Here is a 20,168-nt window from a genome sequence, read left to right as displayed (position 1 = left end):
GCCGTTGTAACTATACTTGAGACTTTAGAACTTATATCTCAAGGTGGGTGGCGCATTTACGTTGTAGATGTCTATGGGTTCCAGTAAAAAAGCCCCCTTTGTCGCATCGCCACTCTTCGGAAACACTCACCTTTGTGCCAAGCCGAACATGGGCATTCTGGGCGTAGACATTTCGAGTGTTGTCCAGTTTGGCGGTCATTTGGAGAGCAAGGCTAAAATGGCCTCCAAAAAACTCGGAGTACTCAACAGGGCCAAACAGTACTTCAAGCCGGCTCACCGCCTTAAGCTGTATAAGGCGCAGGTGCGGCCTCACATGGAGTATTGTTGCCATCTTTGGGCCGGGGCTCCGGGTTATCAGCTATCTCCATTTGACCGAATCCAACGTAGGGCATCTCGGATTGTCGACGATCCTGAACTTGCCGATCGGCTAGATCCTTTGGCACTGCGTAGGGATCTATCTTCCCTGTGCATACTTTACAGAATTTACAATGGGGAGTGTTCCGAGGAGTTGTTCAATTTAATAGAAGCCGCTGATTTTCGCAACCGATCGTCTCGCCGGAACTATCATCCGCACCATCTGGATGGTTGGCGTTCCAGTACAATGCGTTTTAAAAACAGTTTTCTGCCACGCACAGTAAATCTCTGGAATTCGTTGCCATCAGCGGTCTTCCCCAACAACTGCGACATTGGGTTATTCAAGAAAAGAGCATATTCTTATCTGAAGGGTAGGCAACACACTGGCGTAAACGCTGGTGACCGTGGGCGGCGGTGAATCACTTACCATCAGGTGACCCGTCTTGCTCGTTTGCTCTTAGGTGTTATAAAAAAAAAAAAACCACCAACACCAGGTGGGCTGTGAGCTCGTCCACACATCTAGGCAATAAAAAAAAATAAAAAAAAATGTCCTTCTTCAAAAGAGGCTTGTGGAGAGTATTAAACGGTAGGCAGCGGCTTGGTTCTGCCCCTGGCATTGCTGACGTCCATGAGCGACGGTAACCACTCACCATCAGGTGGGCCGTATGCTCGTCTGCCTAAACGGCAATAAAAAAAAATTAAAAAAAATTTAGCTACCAAACTAATGACCGTCTCCGACATATATTTTTTTTGTTAGAAGGAAATAGCCGGACTTCCGCCCTCCACGGGGGATGGCGGGGGGGCATGTTGGAGTCGAACCGACTAAAAAGCTCGTGTCGCTCGACCACTCAAGTCCGAACCTCGCCTGAGACAGAACTCATCTAAAGGCAAAGGGGGGAAAGTGAAGCGCTTAGTGCGGAGCACATATTATCTCCCATCACCCTCCCCCTCGGGACGCCGGGCTGGCGATGGTCGGCGCTACGGCCATCAGCCCTCTCGGTTGGCAGGCTATCCAAAATCCGCCTAGCGCGCCGATTAGAATGGTCGTAATACCCACGGAATACCCCGCTGGGTTAGAACCAGCGTTTTTTTTTATTGCCCTTGTAGGCAAACGAGCATACAGCCCACCCGATGGTGAGTGGTTACCGTCGCCCATGGACTTCAGCAATGCCAGGGGCAGAGCCAAGCCGCTGCGTACCGACCAAGCCGCTGCCTACTGGCCAAGCCACTGCCTACGTGCTGCTGCGTGGGTCGAGGATGGCCGACCTTCCATCACCCGGATGCTCTAGCGTAAATCGCGTGCAGAGCAGCTTGCACGTCATCTTTTCAGGCCCCCTCACCGGTCCACAGACCGACATGGGAGGGGGCCCGAAAATGTTAAATATTATGATATAAATATAAATTTAGTATTAACTATGCGTGTGATATGTTCACACGCATAGTTAATACACGTTTAACAGTCTATCAACAATTCATTGAGATATTGATCATCCAAATCTTGGACGGACCACGATTTATGCCCGTCTGTTGAGTGTTGACTTGGGCGTCCGAATCTCGGACGCACGTAGTCCCTATTTTTAACTTTTAACAGCTAATTATAAAATTATGGTTTACTCTTTCTAACACATTTAAAACTGTACCCAATGAATCGACCTTCTCTCTCATACATTATTTACAACAAAATAGCTGAAGGGTGAAGGGGGCTGTGTGAAATTTGAATTGTGTGTGAATCAGTGTGAAATTCGAGTTCAGTCTGGTTGCACGTATTTGCGAATTTGTAAAATTATCGGTTCAGTGAATTTTTTTTATTGCTTATTAATGGAATCGTAAGTATTAATTCATTATATTTTACTAACATGGAGTAAATGTCATTTGCATTTTATGACAAAAGCAGTATTTGAAGCAACGGCCTCGTCATTTTTTGAACCTAACGGTCGTCTTTAGTTGGTAGTTTTAAATAGAAAAATTATTAAAATCCAAACGATTTTTTGTAATGAGATCAATATTTTAATGAACTTAAATATGAGTATTAAAAAGGACGTGTATTTTAGTCACAAATGTAAAAATTTCGACTTCAAAGATGTGAAAAATATATTAAGTGTATAATCTATGGATGTGAACACACTCAAGCGTCCGAATTCCTGACTCGTAACACAGGGTTTTGCACAAAACAAAATGGCCGATGTTGAACAAATAAATATACGGCGCTTGAATTTTATATTTTTTTTTTTATCGATTTTTGTTTTTTTTGTTTTAGGTATTTGATTTTTTTATATTTTGTACTAGTGATTGGATTCTTTGCATAAGCCGACTTCTTGAACTAATTTATATTTTTTTATTTCCAGTCAACTTGAGTCAACGTGCTGCAGCCCGTGGCCGAAGTAGAGGTGGTCGTGGTGGCGTTCAAAGTGTCCGCACACGTGGTGGTAGTCGCCACCAAGCCCGACCTTCGGCCTCTGAATTGTAATTACCTCTTAAAACTAAAACCTAAATTAATATATATTTTTATTTACTTTTTTGTTTGTCTTATTGCATAGATGGGTGGACGAGCTCACGGCCCACCTGATGTTAAATGGTTACTCGAGCCCAGATACATCTACAACTTTTTTTTTGTTTTATTGCAGAGATAGGTGGACGAGCTCACGGCCCACCTAAAATTAAGTGGTTACTGGAGCCCAGATACATTTACAACTTGTTTTTTGGTTTGTTTTATTGCATAGATGGGTGGACGAGCTCATGGCCCACCTGTTGTTAAGTGGTTACTGGAGCCCAGATACATCCACAACTTTTTTTTGTTTGTTTTATTGCATAGATGGCTGGACGACCTCACAGCCCACCTGATGTTAAGTGATTACTGGAGCCCAGATACATTTACAACTTTTTTTTGGTTTGTTTTATTGCATAGATAGGTGGACGAGCTCACAGCCCACCTGGTGTTAAGTGGTTACTGGAGCCCATAGACATCCACAACGTAAATGCGCCACCCACGTTGAGATATAAGTTCTAAGGCCTCAAGTATAGTTACAACGGTTGCCCCACCCTTCAAACCGAAACGCATTACTGCTTCACGGCAGAAATAGGCAGGGTGGTCGTACCCACCCGCGCGGACTCACAAGAGGTCCTACCACCAGTAACCTTTTTATCAATAATCGTGAAAGTAAAATACCTATTACGATCGAAAACACAACTTATAACTATTTTCTTTTCAGGCAGCGAAGAAGAGTCGAGGGGAGAGGAGGAGGAAGATGTGCAGCCGCCGCTGGTGCCCCGGTCGACAAGGATGTGGATAGACGAAGAGGATGAGGAAGTTGAAAGAGGAGAAGGGGGGCTTAACTTTAATTTTGAGTGGCCTCCTTAACCTCTTCTTCTATCCACGTCTGCCTCACCGACGGCTCTTTCGCCATCCGAGATAGAGCCGAATAATAAATCTAAATTTGAATGGAGAAAGGTGCCAATGCCTCAAATCGAACCTTATTTAAGGCGAGAACCTTTCTCCCAAATTACTGGTCTAACGGTTTCATTCGCGACTCCATACGAAGCATTTATTGCCATATGAAATAATGGAAGTGATAGTCACGGAAACCAACATTTACCCACAGCAGCTGGCAACGGTTATATTGGAGAGTGGGACGATTCACCCTCATAGTCGGATTACTCGATGGCAAGATACAAATGTAAACGAAATTTACACGTATTTTGCCATCGTTCTTAGTGGGCTTAGTGCGAGTTTTTTAACGTTGTCGATAGCGTAAAAGTTATCCCAATTTTGTATGCAGTTGGAACAGCGCCCCTAGCGGCAAACATACGCAAATCATTCCATTCCATACAAATAAGAGTTAACTTTTACGCTATCGAGAACGTTAAAAAACTCGCACTAAACACGCACTGACTATGGGGTTGGTCATCAAAACACGTTTGGATGAGTACTGGTGTAACTTGCTTACGATACATTTTCTACACGCCGGGTTTCTCCCCGGAGATGTCCTATGACCGTTTCCGGCTGCTGTCAAGGTGCCTGCACTTTGCTAATAATGCAGATTGTGATATTGCAATGTTGGCACGACGCCAGGCCAAGCTCTATAAAATACAACCAATAATAGACCACTTAAGCAGCGGTAGGCAGCGACTTGGCTCTGCCCACTGGCATTGCTGAAGTCCATGGGCGACGGTAACCACTCACCATCAGGTGGGCCGTATGCTCGTCTGCCTACAAGGGCAATAAAAAAATTAAAAAAGTTAAATAAAAAATTTGCCGAGCTATTATACAATTCGGGTCAGAATTTAGCAGTGGATGAGAGTTTGACAATGTGGAAGGGCTGGCTAGGCTTAATATGCTAACAACATACCTGATTTTCTAAAAACGTACGTCATGCATCTGAAATCTGTGAAGTTAGGGAAAATAAATGCCTATTTTACTTTATACCAATTTTCACAGATAAGTACATACCTGTACAAATGGAGCCTTAATATGTGTAGAACAATGTGTAATGTATGTACAAATATGTGTTAAGTTTTCAGAAAATAATCATGGCTACACTTTGGTTTATTGTGTAAAAAAATGTAATAAATGAAATTTGACCTTATCATTTTATTCCAATTAAACCGTAAAGCTTTAAAATTGTAAGATTGAAAATTGGTCAAATAATTGACCTTTTTTGGATGTGTGTGTGTGTCACAGAACCAAGTAGAGAACTGCCAGCATGAACTCGTGATGTCGAATCAAGAAGTTTCAATAAAGGACTGAAATTAAAGTATCAAGTGGCTTCCGACACACACTTACACCTTATGTACGTGTAGGCTCTAAGCTTGTATGAATCTCCCATCTATCAGCCCTAAAATAAAAAGTTCCAACAAACTGGATGAGTACGCATATCGGAATAATAAAGTTCGCGAAGGTTTTTCGTCGTTATATGAACGGTAAAACGTGTAGACACCATACGATCGTAAACTTCTTTTGACATGGTAATCTGCAAGCTGCTCGTATCTTTTCGATCGATCGAATCAAGGTTTATCACCAAGGTTTAATAAAGGTTTTTAATGTTCATTGTTATAGTAGCTTTATTGACGTTATAAGTTTGGATAAATAGGAAGGCACAAACTCACGAGTAAAGACTAAGGCTAAAATACACAGACGACTAAACATTTTATAATGACTTTAAATACTATAGAAATAGTCTAAATATGAGTACCGTCCATCTGGTCCATCCTTTGGTAGAATTAAAACAATTACAGTTGTTAATCACCCCATTCCATGACCCAGTATCCAAATCTAATTGCTCAGATAATGATGTAACACGATCCATGAATGATGAGATATCGTCAATAGGTGGTGGCGTACGAAAGACTGTAGCTTCAATATTAAATGAGGATTCAGCGGTAGGTGATAGAAGATGATTGATTGGTAGGTAGGTCGACTGAGTATGTCGATTTTATGTTTGAAGGACTAGGAATAGGTGATAAAAAACTAGTAATAGGAAGGTTAGTCACCGTGAAAGCTTCTAGCTGTTCTCGAAGGGCTATTTGTGCATGTTCTTGACGCAATCATCGGCTTATTTTTAAATTTTGCCCGGGTTAAAGTTACCCATATTAGCACAAATATTCACCAAACGAATTAAAATCAAGACAAACACGTAAACAACTTTAAAGATCATATAGATTTTTTTATGAAACTACATCTGCAACCTTTACTTATTAAAAAAAGTACAAACTTACCTTTCTATGAAACTTTTGAGTGTGAATATAAAAAACTTTGCAGCGATGTTTCATTTGTCACCCACCTACCACTTCACAATCAACCTCAAGAAAGAAAAGTTTTGCTGACAAATATCAAATTTTGGCGCGCTTTCTTCGTTCAATAATAAACCTCTTGATAAAAAAATTCGAAGTCTAGTAAAATGTATCTCGTTTGGAAATAAAACAATAAATATATGTAAAAAGTGAGTAAGTGGGCTAATGTTAAACGGAAAGCTGAAGTTACCCAGATGGACGTAATATCAGGAAAAAACCGTATTTATTTTTATTCTACAGTGATCCAATAATTTTGATATTTTTGCGCGAATCGTGACAATCTGTGTTACTCATGAGACAATCGAAAAGCTTTAGTATCTAGGTACTATTTTTTTTTTCTACCTAGCAGAGCCTTGAGAGGCTATTTCAACGTAAACTTAACTAGTAGGTAAGCTCAGGGGGCTCAAACCTGACGACGTTGCTAACACGAACCCTAGCAAGAGCCGTGCTTCGCAGAATCTACCACCGGATCGGAAACGCGACCCACTGAGAAGATCCGGCGAGAAACTCAGTGGGCTTACCTACTAAAATTAATGTTCAATGATATAAGTACATTAAGTACTAGACCAACAGTGCGTTAAGGATAAATTTTATTACCTATTATTTGTGATCAGAAAGCATACTTTTAAATTTACTTTTAGAGTGGAGTAATAGCTATGGTATTAGTTAACCTTTTAGTGTCTATATTTATAAAAGTGCCTCATATAAAACAAAATTTCCGGACATGACTTGCTTGATAAAGCATAGGTCAGGAATAAAATCCCGTTTCATTTTTATCGATTTAATTCTAAAATAATTTCAGATTAATGCAAAATCCCAAAGAAAGCCTCGGCTTCTGTTATAAAATACTAGGATTTATGAGCATATTTTCCTTTACTTGTCCACTGTACAAATCAACAAAAACAATTTATGAACGTATGAACCTAATGATGACTGTCAAATTGTGATTATCTCGAATACCGCTTTTCGGAACAATAATTTATATTTTGGACCAACATTAGTGTATTTGTCTTGGTAGAAATCGAAATATATTAAACAGTGCGTAAACATGAGTTCTATCGGAACTGGCGTAAGTAAAAATCATTTTGAGAGGTTAGAAGGTCAATAAGTTTTCAACAATTTAGGTTTTTGTACAATGTTTGAAACAATAAATTTATCTGTATAATCAATGTTTAAATCATTAAAAATATTCTTAAAAAATATATGATTCATCGTAGAAGTTTGTTTTTTTAAAAACCAAAACTGTCCAGTCATTGCTTTTTTTTTATTTCAGTATGACCTATCGGCTTCTCAATTTTCTCCTGATGGTCGCGTTTTCCAAGTGGAATATGCTGCAAAGGCTGTAGAAAATTCTGGAACAGTAATTGGCCTCCGAGGAAAAGACGGAGTGGTATTTGCTGTTGAGAAGTTAATCACATCCAAACTGTATGAACCTGGCGCAAACAAGAGGATATTCCATATTGATGAACATGTTGGCATGGTCAGTAATATTATTTATAAATTCATAGTCAAGAATATGTTAGTATTTTTTTTAAACATATTTGTTATAAAGAGATTGATATAGCTTAATCATTTCGGATACTCTCGATCCTATTATCGGTGCGTTTAGACATTCCAAGCACCAGTCACCATTCTCTGTGAATCCATTAAATGCGATGAAGGGTTTGTCATACAAACTAACTCACAGACAGATTGCTGAGTTTTTTCCTGGATCTTATCAGTAGGCCGCTATTCTCATCTGGTGGTAGATTCAGTTAAGCACTGCTCTTGCTAGGGTTAGTATTAGCCAAGTCTCCCAACTAAGCCCTATGAGCACTTTCGGTAAAGCAAACCCTAGATGCTACTAACAATATGTAGGCAAACTAACTTATTGAATGTTCAGTTAATAGAATAGAATCTTGTTTTACTTGGTAGGAAAAGTAATATGTACTGTGTTTATATAATGTTTAATGATTTTTATATATTTTACTAGCAACCCGCCCTTGCTTTGCTTCGGAAACTGTAAATTATTATTGATTTCTCCACTATTTAATGGATTTATTATACATATAAACCTTCCTCTTCAATCACTCTATCTATTAAAAAATCGCATCAAAATCCGTTGCGTAGTTTTAAAAATTTAAGCATACATAGGGACAGAGAAAGCGACTTTGTTTTATACTATGTAGTGATTCTTCCATAACATGGGTGGACAATTATTGAAGTTCATAGACATCACAAAGTGAAAACAGTGACTTCCATAATTGTTTGTCATTAAGACTGAGCAATATTTGAATATAAATATCCCACTCTTCATAGTACGAAGAGTACTCAGTATTAAACAGCGACTTGACTGTGCTCCTAGCATTGCTTATGTTTATGAGCAATGTTAGTCACTGACCATTAAGTATGTAGTATGCTTATCTACCTACAAAGGAATGAAAAGAACAAAAAAAGATGTGTGGTGTCATGGGACACAGGATAGGAACGAAGTTCCTTATAAAAATATTCATTTTAAGTTCTATTCGGGGTATAAAGAAAATAATTATTCAGGTATACATTTTTTATTATGATTTTTTTATTGATAAAAATAAATAAAAACTACTTAACAAAGTTATCAACTTTATCTTATTCACAATGATTTATAAAAAATATATAATAAAAATGTGTTATTTTTTGTACGTTATTACAAAGTTAAGTTGTACACTGTGTGCATTACTAATAAAAATCTTACGTTAGGGACGTTTTTTCCCGGTTAGGGTACCCCTCCGCATCGTCCCATAAGGAACTTCGTTCCAAAAATCGTAACCATATCCCTCTGAAGAAATCATTCAAGTCAATCACTAAAGATTATCTAATTTTTTTTCACAATATAAAAACTGTTTTCAGGCTGTCGCAGGGCTCATATCAGATGCAAGACAAATTGTCGAGACTGCTCGTTCAGAGGCATCAAACTACAGATCTCAGTATGGCAGTCCAGTACCACTGAAGTATTTAAATGAACGAGTTTCAATGTACATGCACGCATACACACTATACAGCGCTGTTCGGCCATATGGTTGCTCAGTCGTTATGGGCACATGGACAGACTATGAAGGCCCTCAGATGTATATGCTAGATCCCAGTGGTGTATCTTTTGTAAGTTGTTATATTTTTTTTTATTTTTTTTTTATCGCTTAGATGATTGGACAAACTCACAGCCCACCTGGTGTTAAGTGATTACTGGAGCCCATAGACATCTACAACGTAAATGCGCCACCCACCTTGAGATATAAGTTCTAAGATCTCAGTATAGTTACAACGGCTGCCCCGCCCTTCAAACCGAAACGCATTACTGCTTCACTGCAGAAATAGGCAGGGTGGTGGTATCTACCTGCACGGAGAGGTCCTACCACCAGTAAATCTATAATGTTATTAGTATTTTTCTCACAATGTTGTAGATATGAATGTCACTAATCACCTCAAGGAATTATTTAGATATTCCACCTTAAGTCTGTTTCTGTAATAGTTTTTATGAAGGGATTTTTGGCCTAAAGGCCAAGATGCCTGGTTATCTTGTATCGAAATATGCCTGTGTTCAAAACCCGCAGGCAGTTAATGATTTTTCTATGAATATATGTACTAATGAATTAATTCCGTAATGAAGGAATAATATTGTTTATTAACTGGCAATAAGGAAGAGGTCTCTTGTGAGCCCAACCTATTTTTGCAAAGTATTCATGTATTCCAATTTGCATGAGCCTTTTATAACCATATAATTGGAAATTGAACCTCATGTCTAATTCTTGGATGGTGGCACTCACATTCCAATGCAATGAGCCTAGTTAACCACTTAAACACCAGGTGAGCTAGGAGTGAGTTCGTCCATTCACACTTCGAGAAAAAAAACAGTCCCTCCATTCAGACCAGAATGCATGATTGCTTTGCATGCATGATAGAGGAAGTAATTTAGTGGCAAACAAGATTCACGTGGGAGACTATTATAAATTAATTAAATTTAAAGTAAATAATAAATATATTTCTGATTATAAACTTGTTTAATTGTAATAACATTGCCTGTTGATCTGACTATTTTTTTCAGTCATATTTTGGTTGCGCAGTCGGAAAAGCCAAACAGGCAGCAAAAACAGAGATAGAAAAGCTAAAACTTGGAGACCTCACAGTGAAGGAGCTTGTGAGAGAAGCCGCTAGAATGTATGTAACAGTAAAGTAGATATTTTTTACATATATAAATTAAAATAAGTATACCTTGGAAAAATCTATTCTTGTAATTTGATTAAAATTTTGATAAAGTGCTCAGATGACTTGTCAGAATTTGTTAATATCTAGAGGTATAACAATGTTGTATGAAACTATAATATAAATAATATAATATACTAGTCGTACTCGCCCACTTTGCTGGGCATTTAAAATTAATACAGTCAAAACCGTTTACTGCGACATCGTTTAGAACAACATGCCGGTTATAATAACCTAGAACAAAGGTCCCGGCTGAATGCCATATGACCGCCTTATTAAAAACATTGCTTTATACGACATTGCTTATAACGACATACCTCATAAAACGACCACATTTAACTAATATTTCGGAGTATTAGATCTGTTAGAACGACCGGCTAAGCTGTATTGTAAACAATTTGAATAGGTATCCACATCTGTCTTCAATGACTATTAAAATCAGGAAAGAAAACAATAGGATTTAGTTTAGTGTAGGGTCTTTTCTAATTCTTAGAAACAAAACACGTGCATGTAGTAGAGTCAAAGTCCGCTTCTTCATATCTCTTCAGTTAGTTTGTTACTTATTTATACACAAGACGCACCAAAACTTTGTGGAGTTATTCGTGAAACTTTCAAAATGTCGCAAAGAAAAAGAAAACAAATTAATATTGACGAAAAATCGCGTAATAAGTAAATATATGTGGGATGGTATGGCGAAATCTAGTGGATATTTAGTTTAACAACAAAATCTTTTATTCTTTCAAAAAATACTACATACACATTCGTAACCTCGTTCTGTCCAACTTATATCTGTCATTTATATTTTCTTCTTTTAAAAATAAAACTCGTGTGCCAGTGTGAATTAACCAAAAAGTACCGATATCCCACTCGGCCATTCCTACCCATTCGTCTGCCTCAGACGAATCAGTTCATAGCTTAATAAAATTAGCAAGGCTAGTCGTATGTATCGGACCTCCTCCATTCCCAATCTTCAACTTTTAGTCGTCCTCTTCTATGATTCTCTCTTATAATTTCTTTTTCCATCTTCTTTGGTACAGCGATAAAACTACTTCCATTCTTCTCTTTATACAGTATTCTATTTTGTGTCAAATGATTCTGGTAAGGTACTTTAACCAACTTCTTGCAGTCTTCTTTCTCTAACTTCTTATAATCTTCTTTCTCTAACTTCTTGTAATCTTCTTTTCTTAATTTTAATTTCTTGTAGTCTTCTTTGACCTCGTCCTTCTCAACAACAATAGCACAAAGTGGTATCTTCTCCATTATAATTCCATTTCTTGTAAACTTAACTTCGAATTCACGCAGTATGGGGTTGCCAATGATCAGCTTTACAGGTATTATATCATCTTCTACAATGTAAAATTTGATATCCGTAACAGCATTATCAATCTGTAGCTGAGTAGTAAAAACACCTTTGATAAGTAGTTCTTTGTTAGCAATGCCCGTAAGACGAACTTCTGAATTCTTGTCATAATTTTGGATATTATTTTCAATTTTTTCAAATTCTGATTGTATAATAAGGTTCGCGTCACTACCTGTATCGATAAAAGCCACCATCTCTGTTCCATTCAATAACACTTTCTTGTAAGGGATTTTTTCTTCTTCGTTTTTCTTCTGAATAATTAAAGACTTCTTAACTTCATTCTTACATTCGTTTCCCTTGTGACCGAATTCATTACACTTAAAGCATTTAATGCCCTTTGTACAACAGGAGGATTGATGGTCTAAATCACCACAGTTATAGCATCTTTTAAAATGCGGTTTTCTTGATGGCGATGTGCCTGCATCTGCATTTACTCGCGGAACTGCCTGGTGATATGATTGTGTACTCATTTTCTTCCGAATATCACTGTAATCGTCCAGCTTCTTTCGAAAATCACTGTAGATGTCTAGCTTCTTTCGAAAATCTTTCAAGTCTGTAGCTCCATATAAAATTGCTTTGTTAGATTCAGGATCATTGATACCATCTATGACGTATTCCATTAAAGCAGCATCATCTACTCTTCCATGCAGTGCTATTTCTTTCATAACTAAAAAGTATTGTTGTATAGTTTCATCATTTTTTATCTTTCGTGAAATAAGCTTCTTGTGAATCTTAGCACTATTAACCTTAGGGCCAAATTCTTCAATAAGGGCTTCCTTCAAAGTAGGATAGTCTTTAACTCTACCAATAGATCTTAAAAATAACTTTGCTGTTCCACCCAAAAGTTTCTTTGCATAGATCAATCTTTCCACTTTGGTCCACTTCATCAAATCAGCAACATCTTCAAATTCATCAAAAAACTCCGAAATCGGGTAAGTATCATCTCCGCTGAAAGGTGTCATGGACTGCTCCAAATCACGAAACGAGATGTGCACCTCGACGTCTTCTCTTTCGTCATTATCATTATTCTTCTTAGGAGGCATTTTTTACTTTAGGATTTTTATGCAAAAAAAAAGATAATAGTCTCGTTGAACTCGTAAAGAAATAGTCGTAGTAGTCGTTAATAACAATTTTCAAAATTAGTCTTCTTCTTAAGTAGGTAATCTTCAGTAAATAATCTTATGTAATCTTCATAATAAGTCTGCATAAAATAATGTTACACAAAACTTCATCAATAATACTTCATCATAAAATCGTTATTTTTACACGTCTCCAAGTCTTGGATGCACAACGAAAATGCACTATAGCAGTCAACTTATCTCTGTAGAAATTCGTCAATCCACAGTGATTTATCACCGAACGACATCCTGAACGGTATCCTGAATCGTATCCCGGACGAGCCCCCAAAAAGATGTGGGATGGTATGGCGAAATCTAGTGGATATTTAGTTTAACAACAAAATCTTTTATTCTTTCAAAAAATACTACATACACATTCGTAACCTCGTTCTGTCCAACTTATATCTGTCATTTATATTTTCTTCTTTTAAAAATAAAACTCGTGTGCCAGTGTGAATTAACCAAAAAGTACCGATATCCCACTTATATTTTTCCAATAATTCCCTATCGATTTGTTTGTACTTGCACGATACACATTAAACATCACCGGTTGTTACGACTATCGGTTTTTACGACTGAATATGAGCAGTCCCTTCGATGTCGTTATAACAGATTTTGACTGTATTATTATTTATTGTCATTATTATTAGGGAGTCCAACACTCATATAAAAATTAGCCTATCCATTAAGTACATGTATTTTCTACATGGATACCAAGTTTCAAGTTAATCGGATGCATGGTTGAGTAGTTATAACGGAACATCTGTAAAAACCACTGTATATTTATATATTAGCATAGATATATAATATGAATTGAATAAAGTAATAAAAGAAATTATGAAGACATTTTGAAATGTCACCTAATTTGCAAGAATTATTTTTCTTTGTAATTTCATAATTTAATTGAAATTTCTATTTAATCATGATTTTATTATCAGTTTACAGTATTTTACAATAGTGGCTGTGATTACTTTGTATTGATGTAAATTGTATAAATATATTTTTTCAGTATCTATCTTGTACATGATGAACTAAAAGATAAGCAGTTTGAGCTGGAGTTGTCTTGGGTTTCGAAAGACACGAAGGGTCGCCATGAGCTGGTTCCGCGTGAGCTCGCCACCGAAGCAGAGAACCAAGCTAAACAGGCTCTTGCTGATATTGAAGATTCAGATGAAGGAGAGATGTGAACATGATTAATCTTAGTTATTAAATTTCGTATAGAAATGACTTTTGTTTTATTGAATAGTAAAAGTCGTCGTGGCGTAAAAGACAAGACGCCTGGTGCATTCGTATCGAGCAATACAACTGTGTAAGTGATCGAATCCCGTAGGCAGGTACCAATTTTTCGTGAAATTTGGTCGGTGAAATGCCTTACTAATAATATTGTACTACATATAAGTCAAACTCGCAAAAATTTTAATTTGGGTAACTAGTAGTAGAGCATGTTGTGAACCCACCACCACCTCGCCCATTTCTGCTGTAAAGCAGTAATGTGTTTCGGTTTGAATGTAGGGTAGCCAGTCGTACTATAGAACTGAGACTTAGAACTTATATCTCTATAGTATTCGCGCGAGTTTATTTCCATAGGGGCCAGAGGCGACGCGCGGGGGACAGCTCGCCGCGCGCTTTTCGATATCGAAAATTTACACTAACGCTATTATGTTATTTCATTGTGAATAAACCATGACCAGATCAGACCAGCGGGTAGGTAAGCGTCCGCGTGATCTTCTTCCGTCAACCTGACCAACTACCATCAGCTTCTCGAGGTTATCGGGGCCTCTACGAGCGAATAAATGTGATAAGCACTTGATTGAAGCGTACGCTTCAAACAAGTTCAGGTAGAAAAAAATATACTGATTCCGACTCTGATCTGTCGGTTATCTTTTCATCTGATAAGTGATGGAAAAGGAATTAAAAAAAAAGGTTCTCTATTTGAAAAAAATAAGTTGCTTATCACATTTATTCGCTCGTAGAGGCCCCGATAACCTCGAGAAGCTGATGGTAGTTGGTCAGGTTGACGGAAGAAGATCACGCGGACGCTTACCTACCCGCTGGTCTGATCTGGTTAAGACACACATTGTAAAATCTATAGATTACAGTTAGTAGTACTAGTTAAAAAATAATAAAACGGCTGATCTTGGAGCCTACATACATTTAGTATGACGTCATTTTTCTTACGAGAACTTCTTATTAAAGACGATAGAGGACGTTATTAAAGAATTTTAATAATCCATTGTTTAGGTTTGAAATATTAATGAAACCATTTAATTCTTCATGATTTATTTGTATTGTCAGTTTATGTGTATTATTTCACAACATTCGCAGACATCTAATTACAATATACAAATTATATGACCAATATCAATGATGACTCACAATATTTATAAAATGTACAATATTATAATCTCATTTTTGAACTAAAACAGTTAAATATTTACAAAATATTAGATCTCATAAAATTGTATACAATATTGGATATTTAGGCTACAGTTGATATAAATACAAAAAAATAATAATTAAAAAGCCTACTTAGTTGTATTTACAAGATAATCAGGTCATAAATGTGAGTTAATTTTATTCTTGCTGTGGGGTTACTCGTCGATATAACTGAAACAAAAATGGATTCCAAATTATTAAACTGGTAGGTATTCACCTAGCACCTATGGTTCTCTAACACAAACATTCCAGTAACTGTGATGAGAAAATTAGTGGCTTAGACTTTGGTACAAAATGCCAGATTTAAAAAGCAAATAAATAAAAACTGTAAAGCAAGTTTGCGGTTCCGTTATGCCAATGCTCAAGTCTGGTGCCAATCACAGCTATGAATGGATCACGAGCATTTAATCGTAAATTTACCAGGCAGAGTTCTCTTACCTTTATTGGGCAACCGCAATTACTTACAACCAAAATGTACTGTACATATATATTACGAACAAAGACTATCTTTTATACACTGATGGCGCACTTACCCCCAGCAAGTTTCTAGGTACGTAACCCTCCTGTCCGTTATCATCTCGACACCACCACCATTCGCGTTCGTTGTCATCTCCCTTTCTCAAAACTTGAAGTCTCGTTCCAGTCTCGAAAGACAACTCGTCGCTACGAGCTGCCGTGTATGAGAAAACTGCATATACGAGACCACTGTTCATTATGCCGAGTTTTTCTTGAACGCCTGAAATAACATAACATAATGAAAATCTATATCTATACTAATATTATAAAGAGGAAAGATTTGTTTGTTTGTTTGTTTCGAATAGGCTCCGAAACTACTGGACCGATTTGAAAAATTCTTTTTCCATTAGAAGCCGACATTGTCCCTGATGAACATAGACTACTTTTTTTTCATTTTTTTTTATTTTTTTTTTTGGTTTCATGTTTGTTTTAATGTTTCCGAAGCGAAGCGAGGGCGGGTCGCTAGTATTTAATAAAATAAACGACCAAGCTAGAAGTGCGGCCATCTATTTGCATACAAGATCAAACTTTAACTTTAGTTAGGTGCTGACATCTTGTTATGAATATAGAAAGTTTCATTTTAAAATACAACAGTATACAGCATAGATGGCGCTGTAATAATATTTCATGATGTTAACTCATAATTATTTCATTTTAATTATTTTTTTACTTGTAATATTCAACATACTGTATAGATATTCTGAGCATCCGTCAAATCCTTCCTCATCTTCTTCGCATTTTTCGGCCGCTGTCTCATGATCAGATAGCGTCGTGGCGAATATGCATGCACCTGTAAAATAAAACAATTAATTGTATTTTTTTTTTATACAATATGGTGTTTGATTCAAACTCTCGAGCAATTATTGAGTTTTTTAATGTATATATCGCACATACGGCGCTATAAGTCACTTATGCAATTTTTGTTAACGCTGAACCGAGTATGAGAAAATACATTTGCTAATAGTTATTTGTCAGACGAGAGACATGTTTGCTTTTACTGATGAAGTTTATAGTTGTAGTTTATACATTATTTTATTTCTATAGTCTAGCAGAACTATATAAGCATTATATATTAAGATGTTGAATTTTCCAACGTTTCTTATGAAAAATTACATAATTTGCATAAGTGACGTTATCGTACCGTATGTGCGATATGATGTTATACTAACCATTATCAACGAGGAAGCGAACCATAGCCAGGTTGTTACAAGACGCAGCGCAATGCAACGGTGTCCAACCGTCCGAATCTTGAGCGTTGACGTCACAACCCAACTCTACCAAGAATCTGAAACGAAAATAGATTTATAAATAACTAGACCACGTTGATTTGAACGCTACGATTGAACTGTTCTTAATTTGAACACTACGATAATTTGACCTCGTTAATTTGAACGCTACGATTGAACTGTTCTTAATTTGAACACTACGATAATTTGACCACGTTAATTTGAACGCTACGATTGAACTGTTCTTAATTTGAACGCTACGATAGTTTGACCACGTTAATTTGAACGCTACGATTGAACTGTTCTTAATTTGAACGCTACGATAGTTTGACCACGTTAATTTGAACGCTACGATTGAACTGTTCTTAATTTTCTTAACGTACTTGACGATTTCAAAATGCCCAGCACATATGGCATTATGTAGAGCTGTGATCCCCTCGTCGTTTGCAGCGCTAGCATTCTGCACCTGTAATTAATTAATCACATTATGATGAAAACAGTAGGTAATTTTATGAAACTAAAAATGACACAAAACGCAGGGGACAGTTTTATACAACAGATATCTACAATAGGCTCAAAAAAATTCTCTTGACGTCAATTCAGCAAACTAATAAACAAATAGAAGTATCGTTCATCATTAAAAAGGACTTAATCGGAGATTGCACTTATTTAAATACTTTCGAATTATTTAATCAAATTAATAAAATAGATTATTGATAGAGTGATATAAACCTGTGTTGCCGTTTTCTTAACCAATTCCAACTCTCCTTCTAAACTGGCATCCAACAGTAGAGCGAGGGGATCGAAGCTAACCCGTCTGGCCAGCGGTGCCTTACCGCCTTGCTTCAAATTACCCTTTTTAACCCGTCTCAATACATTATCCGAAGAGTCTTGCCCGTTCAAGTCCACCGAGCTGATCTGTTCTGTAATATCGGACACTATAACGTTATCTTTACTGTCTTCTTTGTCACTAACTGATCTGTCGACTTCGTCTTTCTGTTTCGTTTTCTCTTTTAGGCCGTTTTCGGTGTCGATGTTCAAGTGATCCATTTCGGGGAACAAGAAGGCCGGCGGCATTTCGATGCGACGGTTAATGCTGACGCTTATGCCGTTTTTGGGATTTAAATTTCGTAGTTTAGGTTGTTCGCTCATCGGTGGCTTTCGAATCGTCAACGGGCGGGCTTTTATTATCATATCGTTGCTGCCGTTACTCGATTCTTTTTGACTGGACGTTTGATCAGTGTCGGTGGACGATTCTGGTATGGGTATGGTGGGCATGGTCTCTGGTTGATTGAAATTCGTTTCATTATTCACCGATTGTCTTGGTGGGGTCTGAAGTAGAAAATGCAATTCACTTATTAATCAACAAAACAATGTTTAATCTATGTTTATATTATATTTTATAATAATATTTTGGAAATTTCATAATGTCTTAAATTTTTAACTATTTAATATTTTTATTCAGATCTGCAGCCGCTTAAGTTACCGTTTCATTAAATTAATATATAATAAATTAATACAAAGGTAAGATAAATTCGAAACAGGGGTGAAGTTAAGGACGTTAAACCATCAGCGTTATTATTGTCCACTGTACAGTACCAAAATGCAAACCGAACATGCGGAGAAAATACTTTCGAAAATACAGCGGAATCTATTTCTTCTCACCTTAATTGTTGGTTTTGGAGGTAGAGCTGGCTTAGGCGATTTGTCAGTACTGACGTCGGGTGTAGAGAGCGGTGTGCTGGCACTCTGCGGTGGAGACAGCAATATGCTCTGGGAAGATGCGTTCTGACCGCTGAAGTTACTTCCAGCACTCGTCGACAACCCTGATGCGGTGTTCCTAACAATCTGGGGTTGGGAGGTCACATTACTAGATACGTGATTCGTGATGGTCTGCGTTTGAACAGTTTGTGGCTGGACAGGTTGGATCTTAGTGGATGATGTTTGGTAAATGGGTGATGGTTTGCCGCTCGACACTTGCACTGATGTAGGTGCTACACTCGACACAGGCTTCTGGAATGAGTCAATGAATGATATTTACAGTGTGCGATGATGTGAGTGGCGACAATGTTTTAGCAGATGAGATATTAATAGGCCGGTATTTACATAGAACATGTTAATTGCAATAATAAAAACAGTCATGATTTGTTGTTACGTGATCCAGTAAGCGAAATTAGACGCAACAAAATCGTAAAGTGGATTTGTATGTACAGATCAAGCAGAACATAAAAAATGGATTGTTGAAAATATGCACGAAAGGAATAAAATCTAAGCATTGTTATGAAAAGAATATTTGGTATTTACAATGGTACATAAGAACAAGAAATAGGATAAGCTAAAACAAACTGTACTTACACCGAATCCAATGGAGCTGCTGGCTGTGCTGGAACCCAAACTGGGAGAGCTACCTTTCAAAGAGCTATTCTGTTGGGTTTTCCCGTTAACTTTCGCATCATTTTGACTGGTTTGACTTAGCCTATTCGGTGGATATGCATGATTCTCTTTACCTTCTTGGTTACATCTACTTGAAGAATCTGATTTTTGTAGCTGATATGTATTTTCTTGCTGATATGTTTCAGTTTGACTTAGAGGGGTAGCAAGGCTTTTGTTTACAACTGACAAGGGTGTGGAATGCACGGTCATGTGGTTTACGTTAATTTTAGGGTCCTGGTTATTGTCATTGTTTTTAATATCTTGTTTCTTGTTGTTGCTCTGTGGAAATTTCGTGTTGTATGGCAAAGTTTGATATTTGGGGTCATTCTTGCTCGCAGCGAATTCAGGTAAGAATTCTTGTTCGTTAATCTTTAGTTCTTTTCCAGTCTGATTGCTGTTAGAGCTACTCGTACTGTTTGGACTATACTGTGGCTTCAGATAATCTTGATACTTGTCTAGTTTTTGCTCGTAAACATTACTTATACCTTGTTGCACGTGAAAATTTTCATGTTTAACGGGATATTGGTTCTGATATTGGTTCTCTTGCATTTGTGTTTGTGTGTAACCATTGTACACGGGATTTAACATTTGTTTTTGCTGCATGAAGTGGGCTTCTTGCGTGATATGGCTTTGAATGTTATCGCTCTGTGTGAGCTGTTTCAATGGCACATTGTTTTGTTTAACATTCTGCTTCATGGCCTGAAAAGATTTAACGAGCGA

General features: G+C 37.2%; 2 protein-coding genes and 1 long non-coding RNA gene across 17 annotated transcripts in view; 2 read left to right on the top strand and 1 right to left on the bottom strand.

Moving 5' to 3' along the window:
* The first annotated feature begins 2,070 nt into the window (after nucleotides 1-2,070).
* LOC110385600 (uncharacterized) lies at nucleotides 2,071-4,937 on the top strand. Its single transcript, XR_002430856.3, has 3 exons — nucleotides 2,071-2,180; nucleotides 2,700-2,817; nucleotides 3,564-4,937. It is a non-coding gene; the product is annotated as an uncharacterized LOC110385600 (long non-coding RNA).
* Nucleotides 4,938-7,077: 2,140 nt separating this feature from the next.
* Nucleotides 7,078-14,062, top strand: LOC732922 (proteasome alpha 3 subunit). The gene is given in 5 exon segments (NM_001046922.1): nucleotides 7,078-7,210; nucleotides 7,415-7,621; nucleotides 9,010-9,258; nucleotides 10,202-10,314; nucleotides 13,847-14,062. Coding segments are annotated over 5 exon segments (768 nt in total). The 5' UTR covers nucleotides 7,078-7,189; the 3' UTR covers nucleotides 14,025-14,062.
* A 1,038-nt stretch (nucleotides 14,063-15,100) lies between these two features.
* The window catches only part of LOC101744992 (apoptosis-stimulating of p53 protein 1), a 270,821-nt gene continuing 265,753 nt past the window's right edge, over nucleotides 15,101-20,168 (bottom strand). For 8 of the 15 annotated variants that reach the window (XM_062673661.1, XM_062673662.1, XM_038017357.2 and 5 more), the window contains 8 exons: nucleotides 19,371-20,147; nucleotides 18,681-19,028; nucleotides 17,748-18,347; nucleotides 17,399-17,481; nucleotides 16,959-17,074; nucleotides 16,478-16,579; nucleotides 15,807-16,009; nucleotides 15,101-15,444 (listed from right to left, as the gene is read on the bottom strand). In XM_062673661.1, coding sequence (XP_062529645.1) covers nucleotides 15,412-15,444; nucleotides 15,807-16,009; nucleotides 16,478-16,579; nucleotides 16,959-17,074; nucleotides 17,399-17,481; nucleotides 17,748-18,347; nucleotides 18,681-19,028; nucleotides 19,371-20,147 — 2,262 coding nt within the window. In that variant the 3' untranslated portion in view covers nucleotides 15,101-15,411. The remainder of the gene's footprint in view (nucleotides 15,445-15,806; nucleotides 16,010-16,477; nucleotides 16,580-16,958; nucleotides 17,075-17,398; nucleotides 17,482-17,747; nucleotides 18,348-18,680; nucleotides 19,029-19,370; nucleotides 20,148-20,168) is intronic. The other 7 variants (XM_062673667.1, XM_062673664.1, XM_062673666.1 and 4 more) reach the window with 1 other exon arrangement.

This window comes from Bombyx mori, chromosome 18, assembly GCF_030269925.1.
Source record: "Bombyx mori chromosome 18, ASM3026992v2".
Classification (NCBI taxonomy): domain Eukaryota; kingdom Metazoa; phylum Arthropoda; class Insecta; order Lepidoptera; family Bombycidae; genus Bombyx; species Bombyx mori.
The sequence above is the reverse complement of the archived record's forward strand: the minus strand, read 5'-3'. Positions and strand labels throughout refer to the sequence as shown.